Source organism: Poecile atricapillus, chromosome 33 (assembly GCF_030490865.1).
Source record: "Poecile atricapillus isolate bPoeAtr1 chromosome 33, bPoeAtr1.hap1, whole genome shotgun sequence".
Taxonomy (NCBI): domain Eukaryota; kingdom Metazoa; phylum Chordata; class Aves; order Passeriformes; family Paridae; genus Poecile; species Poecile atricapillus.
Window position 1 is genome coordinate 2,745,925 of NC_081281.1, and position 16,957 is coordinate 2,762,881.

Below are 16,957 nucleotides of genomic sequence, written 5' to 3' on the forward strand. Positions count from 1 at the left end.
CGACTGCCAGGTCAGGGTGGAGGTTCTAGTCTTGTAAACGATTTAATCTGTATTTAATTTAATCCCAGGTGTTTGGTTGGGCCCAACAGGGACAGCAGCACCCAGCTTCAGTCTGAAGTGGGGACCAAGGTGACAATTTATTTACTGCCCTGGTGACTTTGTCACCCTGTAACTCCACACTGAGGCTGCCTAGGGCCCAAACCTCCTCCCCAGGCATCCAGAGATTTCCTGTGTGTCCTGAGCCATCCCAGCTCCAGCCCAGGCTCTGCAGGACAGGGGGGTTCTAAGGAAAAACTCCTATTTCTGTTGGGGTGAATGGGGCAGTTTGGCCAAGGGGACCCTGAGTGGGTACCAAATGCTCCCAATCCTTGATTTTCTCTCTTTTCAAAGGCTGACCTCCCTCTTCTATCACGTATTCAGCTACAGCCACGATGTGGGATTTTAGGGATGCTCCTACACTGGGTTAACATCATTTTACACTGGGTTTAGGCTGGTTTTGCCTTGGTTTGCACATTTTGCACTGTTTTACAGTGGTTTCACTGTATGTTACAGCAATTTTGCAGTGCTTTAACATAGGTTTACACTGGTTTCATACTGTCTCACACTGCTTTTGCACTGTTTTGCATTGTTTTAAAACCAGTTTTGCACTGTTTTACATAGCTTTAAGCCAATTTTGCACTGTTTTACACGATTTTATGCCAGTTTTGCGCTGTTTCACAGGGGTTTACACCATTTTGGTGCTGTTTTACACCTGGTTTTCATGGTTTCACATTATAGTTTTGCACCGTTTTACATGTTTCTACACCATTTTACTGCTGTTTTACACCGATTTTTCACCGTCTTACACTGGTTTCGCACAGGTTTACTCCCGTTTTCCGCTGTTTTACACGGATTTTGCTGTAACACCGGATTTGCACCACTTCTACACCGGACCCCTCCATTTCCAGGCGGGGCGTCCCTCTGGTGTCACCCCGAGCTGCCGTTCCCATGGCGGCTGGAAGCATCCGCACCCCCTCCAGGGCCAACCTGCAGCCGGTTTTTTGCACATTTTGGGCTCGGTTCGCGTTTTTTGGGGGCCGGCTCGGCGCCGTGGGCGGGCTGTGGGTGTGAGCGCCCAGGCAGCGCTGCCGAGCCCGCGAGCTCCGAGCGCATCCACCGGGAGGAGGAGGAGGAGAAGAGGAGGAGGAGGAGGAGGAGGAAGGGGAAGGGTGGGGGGGGGGTGGCGGAGGGAGGGAGCAATTGAATTTCAAACACAAACAACCGCATGGGGCTTGGGCCCTCCGCCGCTGCGCCGCGCCGCCGCTGACCCCGCGGCCGCCGCCGCCGCCCCCCGCCCGGGCTCCGCGCCGGGGGGGCAGAGCAGCCGCTGCCTCCCCCCTCGGATTAGGGAGGTGGTGGTTTTTTTTTGTTGGGGTTTTTTTTCTTTTTTTTTCTTTTTTTCTTTCCTTTTTTTTTTTTGGCTAATCCCTGCCTCGCCGGGTTTTGCCTCCGCAACTTCATCCCTAACCCCCTCCTCCCCTCCCCCATCCCCCGCCCGCTCCCCCGGTCCCGGGAGGAGCCGCAAGCCAAGATGTCCCGGTCCAACCGGCAGAAGGAATACAAATGCGGGGACCTGGTCTTCGCCAAGATGAAGGGTTACCCGCACTGGCCTGCCCGGGTAAGGAGCTGGGGAAGGGCTGTGGGGGGCGATGGGACCCCCGGTGCCCCCCGGTGCTCTCTCCGGTGCTCCCGTTGCATAACGCGGGCGGCCGAGGTGCCCCGGGGGATGGGGGGAGGGGGCGCACCGGGGTCAGGCTGCCCCCGTGGAACGGCGGGGGGGTGTGACCACACTGGGGTCAGGCTCCGAGCCCCCCCGGTCCCTTTCCACCGGGGCCGGGGTCCAACTTTGCCGGCACCTTATGTAAGGCCGGGCCCGGCGGACTCGGGGGTTACTCGGTACCGAGGCTCGGGGAGGCGCTTTCGGGACATTTCGTTGGGCTTGGGGGGGATTTCATGTGTTGGAAACAACGTCCCGGGCTCCTCCCGGGGCCCTTTTTGTGCTGTTTATTCATTTCTCTCCCGGGGGGTCACGGGTGGAGACCGCGTGGCTTCTGCCACCGCGTGGGAGTGGGGACCCCGCTCGGGCCGGCCCCGGTGACCGGGGCCGCATCCAGCAGCGGAGCACGAGGCTGGGCCAGCCCGGGGGGTCCCTTTTCCACGTGGGGCCGCAGCACGACGCCCTTCCCGCTCCATTGCGGGACCCCGGGGAGGGGCCGGGCTGCTCCCCCTGCTCTTCACCGATGATCTGGGGGAGCCCGGGGTGGGGGGTCCAGCCGAACCCCCCCGCCCTGACCTCGCCGGCAGGTCCACGAGCGTGTCCCCGGCTCTTCGTGGCCTTACCTCTTGCCACGGATGCCGGAGAGGTGCCAGCGCTCGCCGGGAGTTTGGCTTTAGAAAAATCGATAGAATTATTGAGGACTTAGGACGAGGAGAAGGGGGGGCCGTGCATACGGGGAGGGCGCGGGGGGGTCGGGGCTCCGCCGCTGCCCCCCGGCTTCCTCCAGCCCTCCAGGGCCCTGGGGGGGCCGTGCCGTGAGCCCGGGACCCCTGGGATGAAACCCAAAGCCTTCAGGGCCGGATCCCCGGCCGGGGGCCGTGGGCAGCTCTGGCTACACAACACGGCGCTGGTTATTTTTAAGCGGTTGATGATGCAGTTTAAAATTTCCTTGGAGTGTTCCCCCCACACGCACACACACACACACACTCCCCGGCCTTGCTGCAAAGGGCACCGGGGCTGCCTGGAAACCCCAAATTGAGCGGAAAAGGGGAGGAATGGGGCGGTGGGCTTTAAAGGCCGAGGATCCCCCCCCCCATCCCCTCCTCCTTCCCCTCCCGGATTTGAATAACTTTTGTTTGGTTTGTCGGGTTCTGGCGGGGAGGCCGGGAGGGGGTTGGGAGCCGTTCGGATTTGGCACTGGCCTCCCAACGCGCATTTGAAAGCGGCTTTGCGAGGAGGAGCCAGAGGGATCCCTGGGAGCCCGGCGCCTGCTTCCACCGCCGCCCGCCTTTCCCCCGCAGCCTCTCTCCGGGGGACAGCGATGCTCCCCCGGCCCGCCGCCCCATCCTCCTCCTCCCATCCCATCCCATCGCAGCTCGCTTCCCGAGCAGCCGCTGGCCCGGGTGCCCCGCCGGGGGTGACGCCGGGTCGGGGCTCGCAAAGCCGGGCTCAGCTCCCGGGGACCGAATTAGCGCCTGAGCGCGCCCGGGCCCGCTCGGGTTTCACACCCCGCTCATCTCCTGCTTTCGCCGCCACCATCATGGCAGGAGCGTTTCGGGGCTGCTGGGGCAGGCGGGGAGCAGGTTTTCCCCCTCTGGAAGCAGCGGGAGGTTGGGCTCCCCAAGGCCAGGGATGCTGGTTGATCGCGGGGGGGGTTTGGAGTGCAGCCCTCCCCACCGTGACTAATCGGTCAGGGTGAAGCAGGCAGGGCTTGCCCGTGACTAATCAGGTGCTGTGATGAAACGTTACCCGGCCACGCGTGGCGTTTGCTGGGATATTTGTTTCCAACCAGGTGTGGCTGGAGCAGAGAGATACCGGAAGAAATGGAGGGGGGAGGTGGCAGCACTGCGGGGCAGGGGTTGTTTCCCTGACCCATTCCCTGGGGATGGTACCTGGCACCGTCCCCCAACACCAACAGCTCAGCCCTTGCCTCCAGTGGAAGCCTCTCCCTGAGAGAAGCAGCATTAAACAGAGGGGAAACTGAGGCATGTGAGTGGGGAGACGAGTTGCTGGCACCTGGAAGATGATGCTTGCCTCCCTCTTCCCCTCACCCCTTTCTCTGCAGGGTCCCTTATGCCGGACCCTCGTTGTCACCTGCCCGTTTGTGCTTCCCTGCTGCTGTGGCCAGATCCGCAGATCTTTCATACAGAGCTCTGGGACAGCATGGGAGGACGTCAGGGGACGAAGCAGCAGCACCACGCTGGGGATCCTGGCACCACTGACATCCCCTTCCTGAGCACCTCCTGCTCCCATGGCTGGCTGTGCGGTGGGGCCAGGATCCTGCTGGCCATACCCTCTGGAGCAGGGTAATTTGCTGCCCATTGCCAGGCTGCTGCTGGGATGGGGCCCAGGGACGGTCCCAGGGCTGAGGAGAGCCCTGGGGAGTGCGTGGGTGGTTCACCCATGGGACTCAGGGATGCTGCAAGCCCCCCACCCGGTGCATGTGACCCACATGAGTTAATTCCATTAATTCCCCTTCCTGACAGTCAGCTCCTCGCTGCCAGCCATGTCCTGAAGTGGGGAAACTGAGGCAGGGAGGGGGCTGCTCCCAGCCCCCATGGCCAGTGCAGGGCAGGCTGCACAGCCGTGCTCCATGGACCAGTTGCAAAGGTGAAGAGCAGAGGTTGGGGGCAGAGTCCAGTGCAGGGGTACGTGCCTGTCCCTCCCCTGCCACGCTCCAGAGCTCCCCCTCCCAGGGGAGCTGTCCCAGCCCATTTTCGGATCCCCCCCAGGCCCTGGGTGCAGGTGCCTGGGCAGGGCCGGGCTGTGACACCGGTGCCATTCCCAGGAGCTGGCAGGGCACAGAAATGGGCACCGTGGACTTTACCCGGGCACTGCAGCCCTGTCTCCCCCCACTGCCACTGTCCAGCAGGGACAGACAAACAGACACGGGGTGTGACAGTGCCACGAGCCCTGCGCCCCCTTCACGGGGCACTTTGGGCAGCCCAGGGGTTTTGGGTGGGTTTACACCCACCAGTGCTATCAGTGTCCCCAGTGGGGTGTCACCCGTCTGTCCCGTGTCCCCACACCCCAGTCCCCACCTGCCCATGCAGATAGAGCCACCACGTCCTCTTGGGGAGCAGGAGGGGCTGATAAAGGGCGGGTGCTGGCAGGAATGGGCTGTGCAGGGAATCCTATTGTCAGGGGGATCTCAGCTGTCCCCTGGGCCCCTCAGTTCATGGGCTGGGGACACAATTCCACAGGGCAGCCACCCCTGGACCTGCTGGCCGTGCCTCTGCATGCCTTTCCTTGGGGAAGGACATTTGGGAACTTGCTCTGGGAATGGTGCAGCTGGGGAACCTCCATCAGGGTCCTGGCACTGCCAGGGGCTATGGGGTCCCTGTCCAAGCCCAGGGGGTGTCTGGGTTCCATGTCCTTGCTCAGGGCCTCTAGGGATGCTGGGGCCTTGGCCACATTGTCCCAGGAGTGACCTGCAGGAACGTGGCCTGCGGGAAGCACCATCCCCGGTGGGGCTGGGCTGGGCTGGGCTGGGCTGGGCTGGGCTGGTGGCCTCCCCTCTGAGTCACACCATCCCCTCCTCCGCCTTCGGTGCCACGCAGGGATGGAGCTGCTGCTCCCAGCTGCCACCATGGGCCAGGGTCCTGCTGCAAGGGCTGGACTGACCTTTGCTCTGCTGGGGACCGTCCCTGCTCCTGGAATGTCCCCAAGCCTGTGAGGAACAGGCAGCATTGGGGCATGACAATGCCAGTAGCCCCAGGGCGCTGGGTGGGAGCACTTCACCAGTCCCTGGATCCTGATGCAGGGCGGCCTGCATGCCCCAAACCACATCTGGGCAGTGGGGATGGCACAAAGGCACATCCCACCCAGAAGTGGGGCATCACACCGACCATCCACCACCTGGTGCCTGTGCAGAGCCTTCCCAGTGTCCCATCCCTTCCATCTGCCCCTGGGGCTGTGCCAGCACTGCCCCTCGGCACAGGGGCAAGCGTTAGTTCCATTCCCAGCTCTGGGAGGGAAATCAGGAGAAACTCTTGGCCAGGTCCACCCTGTCACAACACCCCAGCCCTGCTGGCTGGGGAAACTGAGGCTCGGCAAGCTGTGGGGGTCATGGTGACTTAGGGAAGGTTGTGCCATGAGTCAGCAGAGTGCTGGCAATGGGACCCAGCATCCCGGCCATCTGCGCTGGCACCTTCCAGCCCAGTGACGTGCTGGCACCTGCCCCAAGACCCCCACCCGCATCCTCCTTCAGCTCCTTCCACCTCCCTTTGAGGTTTTCTCAGGGAATTTATGGCTGCTGGCTGCAGGGGGGGTTATTTTTAGATGCTATAAAAAGCAGCCGGAGTTGCTTTCGCTCCGTTCCCGCTTGGCGCCTCGGGATTATTCACGCTCGGTGGAGCAGCACCTGCCCGTGGGCTTGACACCGGCTGCTGCTTGACCCCACAGCCCTCACCAGGCTGTCCCCTTGTCTGGTGACCCCATTCTGGCCAGGGTGTCCCAGCAGCAGGGTGGTGTCCCCCAAGGCACCCCGATCCCCAGGCTGGGACCTGTGGCCCGACTGGCACCGCTGGTAGCGCCTGAATTTGCTGAGTGTGTCTGAGCTGGTCTAGACAAGAGCTTAAGGGAGGAGGGGCTGGGAGAAGGGGAGCCCCGCTGGCCCCCACACCAGTGGGCACAAAAACTGGTTCTGCTGATCACTTCTTGCCAGCACTGTCTCTGGATGGTGGGTGAATTCCCAAGGAGTCACATTTTCCTTTTCTGAGCTGTGCCCATCAATAGGACACTGGAAGGGGATGATATCCTGGGGTCTGAGAAGCCCTTGGGGTCTCTGCCCTCTCCTCTCACCCTGTCCTTCGTGTCACACAGATTGATGAGATGCCAGAAGCTGCAGTCAAATCCTCCTCCAATAAGTACCAAGTCTTCTTCTTCGGGACCCATGAAACGTGAGTGGGAGCTTGAGCTTACAGGGTGGGTGGGAAAAGTGAGATTCCCCTCACTGCCACCCATCACTGTTTTCCCCTGGCACAGGGCATTCCTGGGGCCCAAAGACCTCTTCCCCTACGAGGAGTGCAAGGAGAAGTTTGGAAAACCCAACAAGCGGAAAGGGTTCAGCGAAGGTTTGTGGGAGATTGAGAACAACCCCACGGTCAAAGCCTCCGGTTACCAGGTGAGTCATGAGCTGTGGGGCCTCCATCCCACCTCTCCCCCCATTCCTCCTTCCTGGGTGCCCTCTGTGACCCCCTCCCCATTGCCAAAGCCCACCCAGAAGAAGAGCTGCCCCGAGGCGGCCGAGCGGGAGCCGCAGGGAGACGGGGAGAAGAAAGGCAACGCGGAGGGGAGCAGCGATGAGGAGGGGAAGCTGGTGATCGACGAGCAGTCCAAGGAGAAGAACGAGAAAGCCGGGATCAAGAGGAAAGCAGAAGATGCTTTGGAGGTACTGGGTGGGCCCCTGGGGATGGGGATGTGGGTGATTGGGGCTGACCTGAGCTCCCCCTGCCCAGGACTCCCCCAAACGCCCCAAGGATGCAGAGGGGCAGGAAGGGGACAAGAAGGTGGACAACGAAGAGGCCCCCAAGGAGGAGCCCAAAGCCAACCCGAGCGAAGGGGAGAAGAACAGTGACACTGCCGACGCACCAGACACCAACGAAGCCAAGCAGGAGGGCAAGGAGGAGGTCAGAGACCACAAGGAGAGGTGAGGGTGGTGCAGTGAGCCCTGTCCCCACAGCCCCCAGGCCTTGGGGGCATCCCTGGCACCACAGGGTCTGACTGAGAACCTTGGTCTCTTCTTGGCCTCCACAGCCTGTAGCGGCTTCCCCGGCGAGCTGATCGTTCCCTGCCGGCTCCTGGCTGCTGCCCCGTGTCGCCCGCGCCGGCTCGTCGCGTCTGGAGCTCTGGACGAGAGAAACCACCCCAAAATGAAATTTCAAAAGGAAAAAAAAAAGAAAAAAAAACTACAAAAAGAGAGAGGAATGGCAGAGCAGCCCGGTACTGACCCCGAGTGCTCCGTGCCTGCCCTGCCGTGGGCGCACGCTTTGTATTAGTGATTCCTCGGGGCTGAGCAGTTGATTTGAAATAAAAGCGAATCTTGCCTTTTTAAAGCGCTTGTAGGCCCTGGGTGAGCCCCTGGGCACTAACCTAGCCCCAGGACCCCCCTGCATGGGTGGTTTTGGGGCCCTTTGGGCTGCCCAGAGCGGTGGGGCTGCCAGAGCCCATCTGGCAGCTCTGGAGCACAAGGACCAGGGGGAGAGATGGAGCTGGGGCAGGGAAAGAGCCAGGGGAGAGTTTTGGAGGGGAGCTAAAATAGGAGCTACAGAATCATACAATGCCCTGAGCTGGAAGGGACACAGAAGGATCAAATCTTACTCCTGGCACTGCACGCAAGACCTCACCATCCCAGCATCCAAGAGCATTGTGTAAACACTCCTTGGCTTTTAGGATCATGAAATCACAGAATATCCTGAGCTGGAAGGGATGCACAGGGATCATCGAGCCCTGGCCTTGCACAGGACACCCCCAGATGCCCCCAGATCCCATTGTCTTAGAGTGTTGTCCAAGCACTCAACTTCTATCCTGGAATAGTGGAATATCCTGAGCAGGGAGGGACCCGCCAGGATCATCCAGTTCAGCTCTGTGCCCTGCACAGGACACCCCAAAATCCCATCCTGTGCCCGAGGCCCTTGTCCAAATGCTCCTTGAGCTGTGGCAGGCTTGGTGACCATTCTCTGTGCCCCCTGTTCCACACACAGCCCTGAGGAGAGCCCGGCCCGGGGCAATCCGCCCGTGCCCGGCTCTGCAGAGGGGACAGCAGCGACCCTCCCCTGCCCCAAGGCCAGCCCCAGCTACAGGGAGGGCAGCGGCAGAAAATGGAGCCGTGGCCGGGCGCCAGCCTCGGCGGGACTACAGCTCCCGACAGCCGCTCCACCGTGTGCCGGAGCACGGCGGAGCTGCGGCGGGGCTGGAGGACCGGAGGGGCGGGGGACACCGGGGGCGGCGGGACTACAGCTCCCGGCGTGCCCCGCGCCAGGACCACGGCTCCCGGCGTGCCTTGCGGCGGGCTCCACCTCCGCGGCCTCCGCAGCGCTCCCAGGCGGGGCCGCGCGCCACGGCAGCGCCGCGTCTGGGCATGCGCTGAGCCGGGCCCCGCCCACCAGCGCGTGGCCACGCCCACTCAGCGCTTGGCCACGCCCCCCCCGGAGCGCGGGAGCGGCGCGGGTCCCGCAGGTGAGCGGGGTCGGGGTCCGGGACCTCTCTGTGGGGGCTCTGCGGGGCCCTTTCTGGGGTACCGGAGGGGTTTGCCGGGGCTTGGGGCCCTTTGGAGGTGTCCGGGGCTCTGCCGGACGGCTGGGGGTCGTTTCCAGCGGGGCTGTGCTGTGCGGGACCCTGGGTTCCCTTAGGCTGGTGCTGGGGCTCTGCGGGTTCTCTTTGGGAATGCGGGGGGACTTGGGGGATGGAGGCGGCTCTGCCGGTGTCCGTGTGCCCTTTGGGGAAATGGCATTTGTGGGACCCCTGGGTCTCCCCGTCTGTGGGACGCCCGTGTTCCCCCTTGGGGAAAGGGAAAAGTGTGTTTGACTCCTTGGTTTTCTTCGGGGAGCGGGGGGCTCTACAGGTCCCCTTTGGGTGCTTTGCAGGACACCTGGGTCCCCTTTGGGTGGGGGGGTGCCCTGTGGGATCCCTGGCTCCCTTTTCTGGGGGGCTGATCTGCCAGACGCTTTGATCCCCTTCAGGGGGGGCTCTCAGGGCCCGGGTGGGTGGGGGTGGCTCCTCCTGGGTGGTGGGTGGGCTGTGCCGGACCCCCGCATCTCGCCCAGCCCCACATAACCCTGGGGAGCATCCTCAGGGGGTTCAGTGGCCCCCCTGACCTCCAAGTCCGCAGCACCATGCGGCTGTCGGCGCTGCTGAGCGCGGCACGGCCGCGGCTGCCCCCGGGGTACCGGCACGGGCTGTGGCCCCCCGACTCCACGGCAGCCCGGCTCCGCAATCCCCCGGGGCAGCGCCGCCGCAAGGTCTTTGTGGAACCCATCGCCAAGGACGACTGGAAGGTGTTTAAGGGTGACACGGTGAGGCTCCCTCTCCCCGGGTTCCCCCCTGGCTGGCAGCGGGGCTGGGGGTCCCAGCTGTGCCCCTCTCTCCACCGCAGGTGCAGGTGCTGGCCGGGAAGGATGCGGGGAAGCAGGGGATGGTCACCCAGGTGGTGCAAGCCCGCAACTGGGTGGTGGTGGAAGGACTGAACACGGTGAGGCTGGAGCAGAGAGGGCTGGAGGGGGCTGTGAGGAGCCTGGGGAGGCCACGGGCTGTCAGTGACCCCCCCCCCCCCGTGCCCTCGCAGCACTATCGCTACATCAACCGCACAGCCAAGTACTCCGGGACCTACATCAGCAGTGAGGCACCGCTGCTGCTCAGCCAGATCTGCCTGGTGGACCCCGAGGACCGGTAACGGCCTGGGGGGGAGCTGAGGGAACCCCAGTGCTGCTCCCACCTCAGTCCTGCCCCCTGCCAATGCCGTGTGCCCACAGGAAGCCGACAGAGGTGGAGTGGCGCTACACGGAGGAGGGCGAGCGCGTCCGTGTGTCTCTGCGCAGCGGCCGCATCCTGCCCGTGCCCCCCCAGCCTCGCCAGGACGGCGTCATCCCCGAGCAGTGGGTGGGTGAGTGCCACGGCAGCAGAGGCTGGGGGGATGTCCTGGGGGGACACAGGGAGTCAGCGCTGTCCCCTCACCCACACAGATGGCCCCAAGGACACGTCGCAGGAGGATGCGCTGGCCAAGACGTACCGGCCATCCCTGAAGACCTTTGAAGAGGAGATCATGGATGCCATGGGGATCGTGGAGACACGCCGGGCCAAGAAATCCTACTGGTATTAACTGGGGGAGCTGGAAGCCCCCACAAGCCGGGCTCTGCAATAAACACCTCCCTTGATTTTCTGTGTTAGTAGCATGCAGTGTTTGTGGAGCAGCACTGACTCATTCACACCCAAACCATACGAATCCTGGCTTTATTGTGCTCTGTGCCCAGGGCTGTGGGGGCTCTGCCTCACTCTGGGGGACTCTGCTTCCTCCAGGTCCTCATCCTCGCTGCTGTCTGTGTCCTCACTGCTGTCCTCACTGTCCTTGTCCAGCCCGGCCAGCACTGTGTCCAGCGGGGTCCGTGCGGCCACCAGCACCAGGTTCCGTGGAGAGAACCGGGGGTTGAAGAGGGGCACAAGAGCACAGTGGAAACCTGGGAAAAAGGCAAAGGAGAGTCCTGAGAGCAGAGTGAGGGGTCCAGAGAGAGAGGAAACAGAGGAAGGGTTGGATCACCCTGGCAGCCCTGCCCACACCCACCTTGCTCCCGCAGGTAGAGCAGACGGTCCAGCAGGATGAGGGTCTCCACGGCAGGTGCCAGCAGCTGCCCCAGGGTGCAGAATGCCACCACCTTGTGCTGCTGCTCCAGCATGGCCCCCACGGCCCCCGAGTCCAGCGGAACCCCCGCTGGGTCCAGTCCCGCAAGGGGCAGCCCCAGCTGGGCGTATCTGTCATGAAAGGGGGCAGGGGAGTCCCAGGCAGGACTTCCCCCCTCCCCAAACTCACTGTGGGGCCAGGAGGGGACACAGAAGAGTGTCCCTACTCCCCAAACTCACAAGGAGAGTTCCAGAAAAGGATCCTCCATCTCCAAACCCAGGGAGGGCCAGCAGATGTCCCAGGAAGGGGTCCCACAGCCCCAAACTCACTGGGGACCACCAGGGGATGCAGAAGAGGGTCCCCCCGCCCAAACTCACTGGGAGAAGCTGAGGGTATGCGCCTTCCTGCCTGGCTGCAGGCCCAGGTGCCTCTTGGCGGGGTCAGCGGCGCAGATGAGGCTCTCGAGCACGGCGCGGTAGCAGTGGGCTCGCAGCTGGGGGCTGCCCCCGCGCAGCCGCCCCTGGAACTCCTCCAGCGCGTGGCACGCGGCCTCCCGTGCACGGTAGGACAGCTGGTGGCCCGGCAGCGCGGCCACCGAGGTGCTCAGGGGGTAGCCCGTGGGGCAGCCAGGGGGCTGCGGGCCGGCTGACAGCTTCATGTAGCAGCAGCCCACCAAGGCCACGGCAGCTACGGCGGGGCTGCGGGCGAAGTGGCTCAGCAGGGCCGGGCTGAGGTCCCCGCAGGCGTGGAGCCCCGTCACCAGCACCTGCCCCCCGTCCTCAGAGCCCCCCGGGCCCCCCAGCGGGTTCCTGGCAGCGGGGCCGGGTCCTGGGGGGTCGGGGGGCAGGAGCTCTCCCCAGGGAGCTGCGGGGTCCAGGCGCCCGGCCACGTGCTGCGGGGCCCGGGGGGTGAGGGGGCGCGGGGGGAGCCTCTCGTGCCCCCTGGTTTTCCCCAGCTCCCGCAGCAGCTCCTGGTCAAAGCGCTCAGCCAGGCCCACCAGGCGGCCATCGCTCTCCACTGCAGTAACCGACAGGCCCAGGCCAAAGGCCAGGAACCGGGAAAGGTGGCCCTGTGGAGGGATGCGAGCTCAGCTGGGGTGGGGGGATCCCCTGGGACCCCCCCTGGGTGTCCCCTGCTCTTACCTGCCCTGCTCCAATATCCACCACACGCTCGCAGCCGGTGGCCCGGCTCAGCCGCCGCAGCAGCTGTGGGGAATGGGGGCTGTTAGGGGGGCTGGGGGGACTCGGGGGGGTCTCAGGGGATGGCGAGGGGCACCCACCTTGCCCAGGCGCTGGATCTCGTGCTGCTTTTTGGGCTTGACGTGGCGGCGGAGCAGCGGGTGCAGGCGGGAGCTCTGGCACGGGGGGCGCGGGGACCCCGCCGGGCACCCCCGAGGGAAGGCAAGGGCCCGGGCAGCGGCGGCAAAGGCCAGGAGGGACAAGGGCCAGGCAGCCCCCGGGCCCCCGCGGGCCCCCAGGAGCCCGGCCAGCTGCGCAGGGCTGGCGCTGGCCAGAGCGGGCTGCCAGGCCGGGGGCAGCTGGGCCCACAGACCCTCCGTGAAGAAATCCTGAGGGGAGAGGGGTCAGCGTGGAGAACACGGCCCGGGGGGGCACGGCCCGGGGACAGCTTGGGGACACTCACAATGACGAAGGCGTCGAGCAGGGGCCGGTAGAGCACCAGGAGGCGGATGATGTCAGCGGCCCGCCGCTGCTCCCGGGAGTGCTGCTCGTGAGGGGGGCTCTGGGGCGCCATGGCAGCTCCTGGGGACAGCGGGGATCAGCCCTGGCACCCGCACATCCCCCAGGGCTCACCCCCTCCCCGCCTCTGCCCGTCCCGTTCAGCCATATGACGTCATATGTCGCATCATCCCTCCCGCAATGACGTCACGCGGCTGTGACACCCCCCCGAGCCACCACTTCACACCGGGGCATCACTCACCCCCGAGCACCCGTGACGTCACCGGGCCGGCCGGGACACCGGGCATGTCGCCGATGCCCCGCGACGTCGCTTTGACGTCACCAGTTACGTCACGGAGCCGCCGCGCGCGCTACTCAGCGCGCCTCACCGCCGAGTTCCCGCCGCGGCGCGCGCGGATAGCGTCACTTCCGGTACAGTGCGCACCGCGTGTCTCACGGGGACTTCCGGTTCCGGGACGCGCAGGTGAAGGGGGTGGGAGTGGGAGCGGGGCTCTCCGGGGCTCTCCGGGGGTCTCTGAGGCTCTCCGGGGGTCTCCGGGGCTCTCCGGGGGTCTCTGGGAGTCTCCGGGTCTCTCCGGGGGTGTCCGGGGGTCTCCGGGGGTCTCTGGGAGTCTCCGGGGCTCTCCGGGGGTGTCCGGGGGTCTCTGGGGCTCTCCGGAGCTCTCCGGGGGCCGGTGCCGGCGCTCCCGGCTGTCGGGGATCCCCGGGGCCCAGCCGCCTCTCCGCCCCGCAGCGGCCCCGGCCCGGTGCCGCCATGGGCGATTTGATCCTCAACTTGGACTTCTCCGCCCCCGAAAGCCGCCCGAAGAAGAAGCCGGGGAACCCAAAGCACCAGAGCTTCGTGCGGCGGCGGCGGGAGCTGGAGCGCCGCGGGGTCCTGCGGCAGAAGCAGCTCCCAGCGGCACCGGGCGGGCCCCGGCGGGCTCCGGGACGGGGGAGAACCGGGGGCGGCCCGGGGAAGCCTCGCTCGGGCCGGCCCAGGTCGTGCCCCAAAGAGAACGGCCCCGCCGCCGCCCCCCGAGGCACCCCGGACTCCCAGAACGGCCACACCGGCACCGCTAGGACCGAGGGGAAGGGTCGGGGGGCGGCTCGGGACTCCGCCAAAGCTGTCGGAGCCCCCCCGGTATCCCAGAAGGGCTCCGCTGGAACCGGCGCTCCCGCCAGCAGCAAGGGGAAGGCTCGGGGGGCGGCTCGGGGCACCCCCACAGCCGGAGGTGCCCCCCCGGCGCCCTCCAAGCTGGTGGCCATAGACTGTGAGATGGTGGGCACGGGCCCCGGCGGGCGCACGAGCTCCCTGGCCCGCTGCAGCATCGTCACCTACGAGGGGGACGTGGTGTACGATCGGTACGTGCGGCCCGAGGCTCCCATCGTGGATTACCGGACCCGCTGGAGCGGGATCCGCCGGCAGCACATGGATGGAGCCGTGCCCTTCCGCAGGGCACAGCAGCAGGTGCGGGGAGAGCTCGGGGAGGGAGCGGGGCTGGGATCGGCTCTGCAGCCCCGGGGGGAGGGAGCGGGGCCGGGATCGGCTCTGCAGCCCCGGGGGGAGGGAGCGGGGCCGGGATCGGCTCTGCAGCCCCGGGGGGAGGGAGCGGGGCCGGGATCTGCAGCCCCAGGGGGAGGGAGCGGGGCCGGGATCTGCAGTTCCGAGAGGAAGGATTGTCCCATCAGCTCTGCCCCCTGGGGCTGCCCCCGTTCCTGCGGGGCACAAACTTTCCATGGGGCACAGAAGGCCCTGCTGGGGCTCTCAACCCCCTCCTCTCGTGCAGGTGCTGCGGATCCTCGCCGGGAAGGTGGTGGTCGGCCACGCCATCCACAACGACTTCAAGGCCCTGCAGTACTCCCATCCCAAAGCTCTGACCCGGGACACGGCGCAGATGCCGCTGCTGAACCGCCGGGCTGGATTCCCGGAGAACACGGCCATCTCCCTCAAGCGCCTCACCAAGGCTCTGCTGAACCAGGACATCCAGGTACCGCGGCAGGGAGACGCTGGGGAGGGAACTGCCATCCCTGGGGGAGGATCCAAAGCACCCTGAATGCTGCCAGCCCTGCAGGAAGGCAGCCCCATGCCTCAGTTTCCCTGGGAAGCAGCCTGTGGGAGGGGGCGTCCTTCAGCTCAAACCCTGCAGCCTGGGGGGCTTTTTCCTGCTCTTTCCCCCTCGCTATCTGTGCACACCCCACAGCTCTGCCTGCAGCTCCCCAGTTTTCTCCTTATCCCTAAATCTGCCTGTACTCCCCTGAGCTCCCCACATCCCCCTAGAGCTTCCCTTACCCCCAAATCTGCCTGTACCCTCCCCAAATCTGCCTGTGCCCTCCCCAAATCTGCCTGTGCCCTCCCCAAATCTGCCTGTGCCCTCCCCAAATCTGCCTGTGCCCTCCCCAAATCTGCCTGTGCCCTCCTCAAATCTGCCTGTGCCCTTCCCCAAATCTGCCTGTGCCCTCCCCAAATCTGCCTGCACCCTCCCCAAAGCTGCCTGCGCCCTCCCCAAATCTGCCTGTGCCCTCCCCAAATCTGCCTGCGCCCTCCCCAAATCTGCCTGTGCCCTCCCCAAATCTGCCTGCACCCTCCCCAAATCTGCCTGTGCCCTCCCCAAATCTGCCTGCATCTCCCCAAATCTGCCTGTGCCCTCCCCAAATCTGCCTGTGCCCTTCCCCAAATCTGCCTGTGCCCTCCCCAAATCTGCCTGTGCCCTCCCCAAATCTGCCTGTGCCCTCCCCAAATCTGCCTGCATCTCCCCAAATCTGCCTCTGCCCTTCCCCAAATCTGCCTGCAGCCTCCTCAAATCTGCCTGCACCCTCCCCAAATCTGCCTCTGCCCTTCCCCAAATCTGCCTGCACCCTCCTCAAATCTGCCTGTGCCTTCCCCAAATCTGCCTGCACACCCAATTCCCCACAGCTACTTGCACCCCCTCATCTCCCTGGAGCTGCCTACGTGCCCTGATCATCACATGTTCCGCCACCTGATCCACCTGTCCCCCCAAATTTTCCTGCATCTCCTTGCATCCCCCCCACCCTTGCATGCATTGCCCCACAGCTGCCTGCACCCCCTAATCTCTCCACAATTCTGGCTGCCCCCGAAATGGGAGCTGTGGTGACTTGTGTCTGTCCCCACAGGTAGGGAAAAGCGGCCATTCCTCGGTGGAGGATGCCCGAGCCACCATGGAGCTCTACAAGGTGGTGGAGGAGGAGTGGGAGCAGCACCTGCTGCAGCAGAACCCAAAGCAGAAGTGATGCTCTGGGGGCTCAAAGTGACACCCCCAGCCTGGTCCTGCCTCTGGGGGAACCCAGAGTGACACCCCCGGCCTGGTCCTGCCTCTGGGGGAACCCAGAGTGATGCCCCCAGCCTGGTCCTGCCCCTCGGGACTCCTGTGGCTGTTGAGGGGCTGCTCCCGTCGGTGGATGATGAGGAGCAGGGTGTGACATCCCCCAGGCTGATGTGCCTTGTCCCGCCCTGTTCTCGCCAGGATTTGGGAGGGCCTGGGACGGTGCCTTCCCCAGGAGGGGTCTCTGGGATCCTGCACCCCCCAGACACTTCGGGGCTGCTGCTGGTCCTGATCTGGGGGCGACACTGGGGCATCCTGAGCACAGCCCCCATCGCTGGGGCTTTGGGAATGGATGGAGCGGGCTCCTTCCTCTTCCCAAAACTACCTCTGGCAGCTGCCCGTGCGCCCCGGGCCGCAGTGTAGGAGTGGGTGGGATCGGATCCCTCTGGAAAGTCCCCACTCCGCTCCGGGAGCTGCTTGGGTCGGTGGTTGAGTTCCACCTACCTCGTTGTGCAGAGGGCAGGACAAACCCGGGCGTGGGGAGCAGCCCCGTGTGCCTGCCCGAGCCCCCCGTGCTGCCCCGGGGAGTCCCCCCGGATCCGGCCCGGGGACACCCCCGGCACCGGAGGGCGGCCTTACCCCGCAGGCACCCGAGCCCGACGGGAACCGCTTTGAACTGAAACGTTTATGTGCAAAATCCTAATTAAAAAAATATATATTAAAGAGCTGTAACCTTCGGCGGGGGTGTGGAGGAGCCCCCGGCCCCGGTGGGCGGGAGGGGGGTCCCTTACCGGGCCGAGGTCACCCGGAACCCTCCGACATCCGCGTCCCGGGGGCTCTTCCTCCTCCTCCTCTTCATGCCAGGGACGAGCTGGCCCCTTCCCCGGCTCTGGGCACCCCCCGGCAC

At 65.0% G+C, this 16,957-nt stretch overlaps 4 protein-coding genes across 7 annotated transcripts; 3 read left to right on the forward strand and 1 right to left on the reverse strand.

The window, feature by feature from the left end:
* Window positions 1-1,498: 1,498 nt before the first annotated feature.
* On the forward strand, window positions 1,499-7,812 carry HDGF (heparin binding growth factor). The gene is made up of 6 exons (XM_058860468.1): window positions 1,499-1,657; window positions 6,581-6,657; window positions 6,743-6,881; window positions 6,972-7,148; window positions 7,216-7,406; window positions 7,514-7,812. Exons 1-6 carry the CDS (start codon window positions 1,571-1,573, stop codon window positions 7,518-7,520), a joined length of 678 nt encoding a protein of 225 aa, XP_058716451.1. The 5' UTR covers window positions 1,499-1,570; the 3' UTR covers window positions 7,521-7,812.
* A 1,059-nt stretch (window positions 7,813-8,871) lies between these two features.
* Window positions 8,872-10,634, forward strand: MRPL24 (mitochondrial ribosomal protein L24). Of its 2 annotated transcripts, none has more exons than XM_058860474.1 (6): window positions 8,872-8,935; window positions 9,581-9,771; window positions 9,852-9,947; window positions 10,041-10,144; window positions 10,228-10,358; window positions 10,438-10,634. In XM_058860474.1, exons 2-6 carry the CDS (start codon window positions 9,592-9,594, stop codon window positions 10,572-10,574), a joined length of 648 nt encoding a protein of 215 aa, XP_058716457.1. In that variant the 5' UTR covers window positions 8,872-8,935; window positions 9,581-9,591; the 3' UTR covers window positions 10,575-10,634. The 2 variants fall into 2 exon arrangements, with proteins under 2 accessions (XP_058716457.1, XP_058716456.1); XM_058860473.1 differs by having other exon boundaries at window positions 8,877-8,935; window positions 9,588-9,771.
* A 30-nt stretch (window positions 10,635-10,664) lies between these two features.
* METTL25B (methyltransferase like 25B) lies at window positions 10,665-13,196 on the reverse strand. Its single transcript, XM_058860469.1, has 7 exons — window positions 13,029-13,196; window positions 12,732-12,850; window positions 12,370-12,657; window positions 12,233-12,295; window positions 11,468-12,159; window positions 11,034-11,221; window positions 10,665-10,929 (listed from the first exon to the last, which is right to left on the reverse strand). Exons 1-7 carry the CDS (start codon window positions 13,072-13,074, stop codon window positions 10,706-10,708), a joined length of 1,620 nt encoding a protein of 539 aa, XP_058716452.1. The 5' UTR covers window positions 13,075-13,196; the 3' UTR covers window positions 10,665-10,705.
* Window positions 13,197-13,259: 63 nt separating this feature from the next.
* On the forward strand, window positions 13,260-16,768 carry ISG20L2 (interferon stimulated exonuclease gene 20 like 2). 3 transcript variants are annotated; one of them, XM_058860472.1, is made up of 5 exons: window positions 13,283-13,318; window positions 13,359-13,397; window positions 13,448-14,237; window positions 14,557-14,757; window positions 15,902-16,768. In XM_058860472.1, exons 3-5 carry the CDS (start codon window positions 13,542-13,544, stop codon window positions 16,016-16,018), a joined length of 1,014 nt encoding a protein of 337 aa, XP_058716455.1. In that variant the 5' UTR covers window positions 13,283-13,318; window positions 13,359-13,397; window positions 13,448-13,541; the 3' UTR covers window positions 16,019-16,768. The 3 variants fall into 3 exon arrangements, with proteins under 3 accessions (XP_058716453.1, XP_058716454.1, XP_058716455.1); XM_058860470.1 differs by having other exon boundaries at window positions 13,260-13,377; XM_058860471.1 differs by lacking the exon at window positions 13,359-13,397 and having other exon boundaries at window positions 13,273-13,337.
* The last annotated feature ends 189 nt before the right edge of the window (window positions 16,769-16,957 follow it).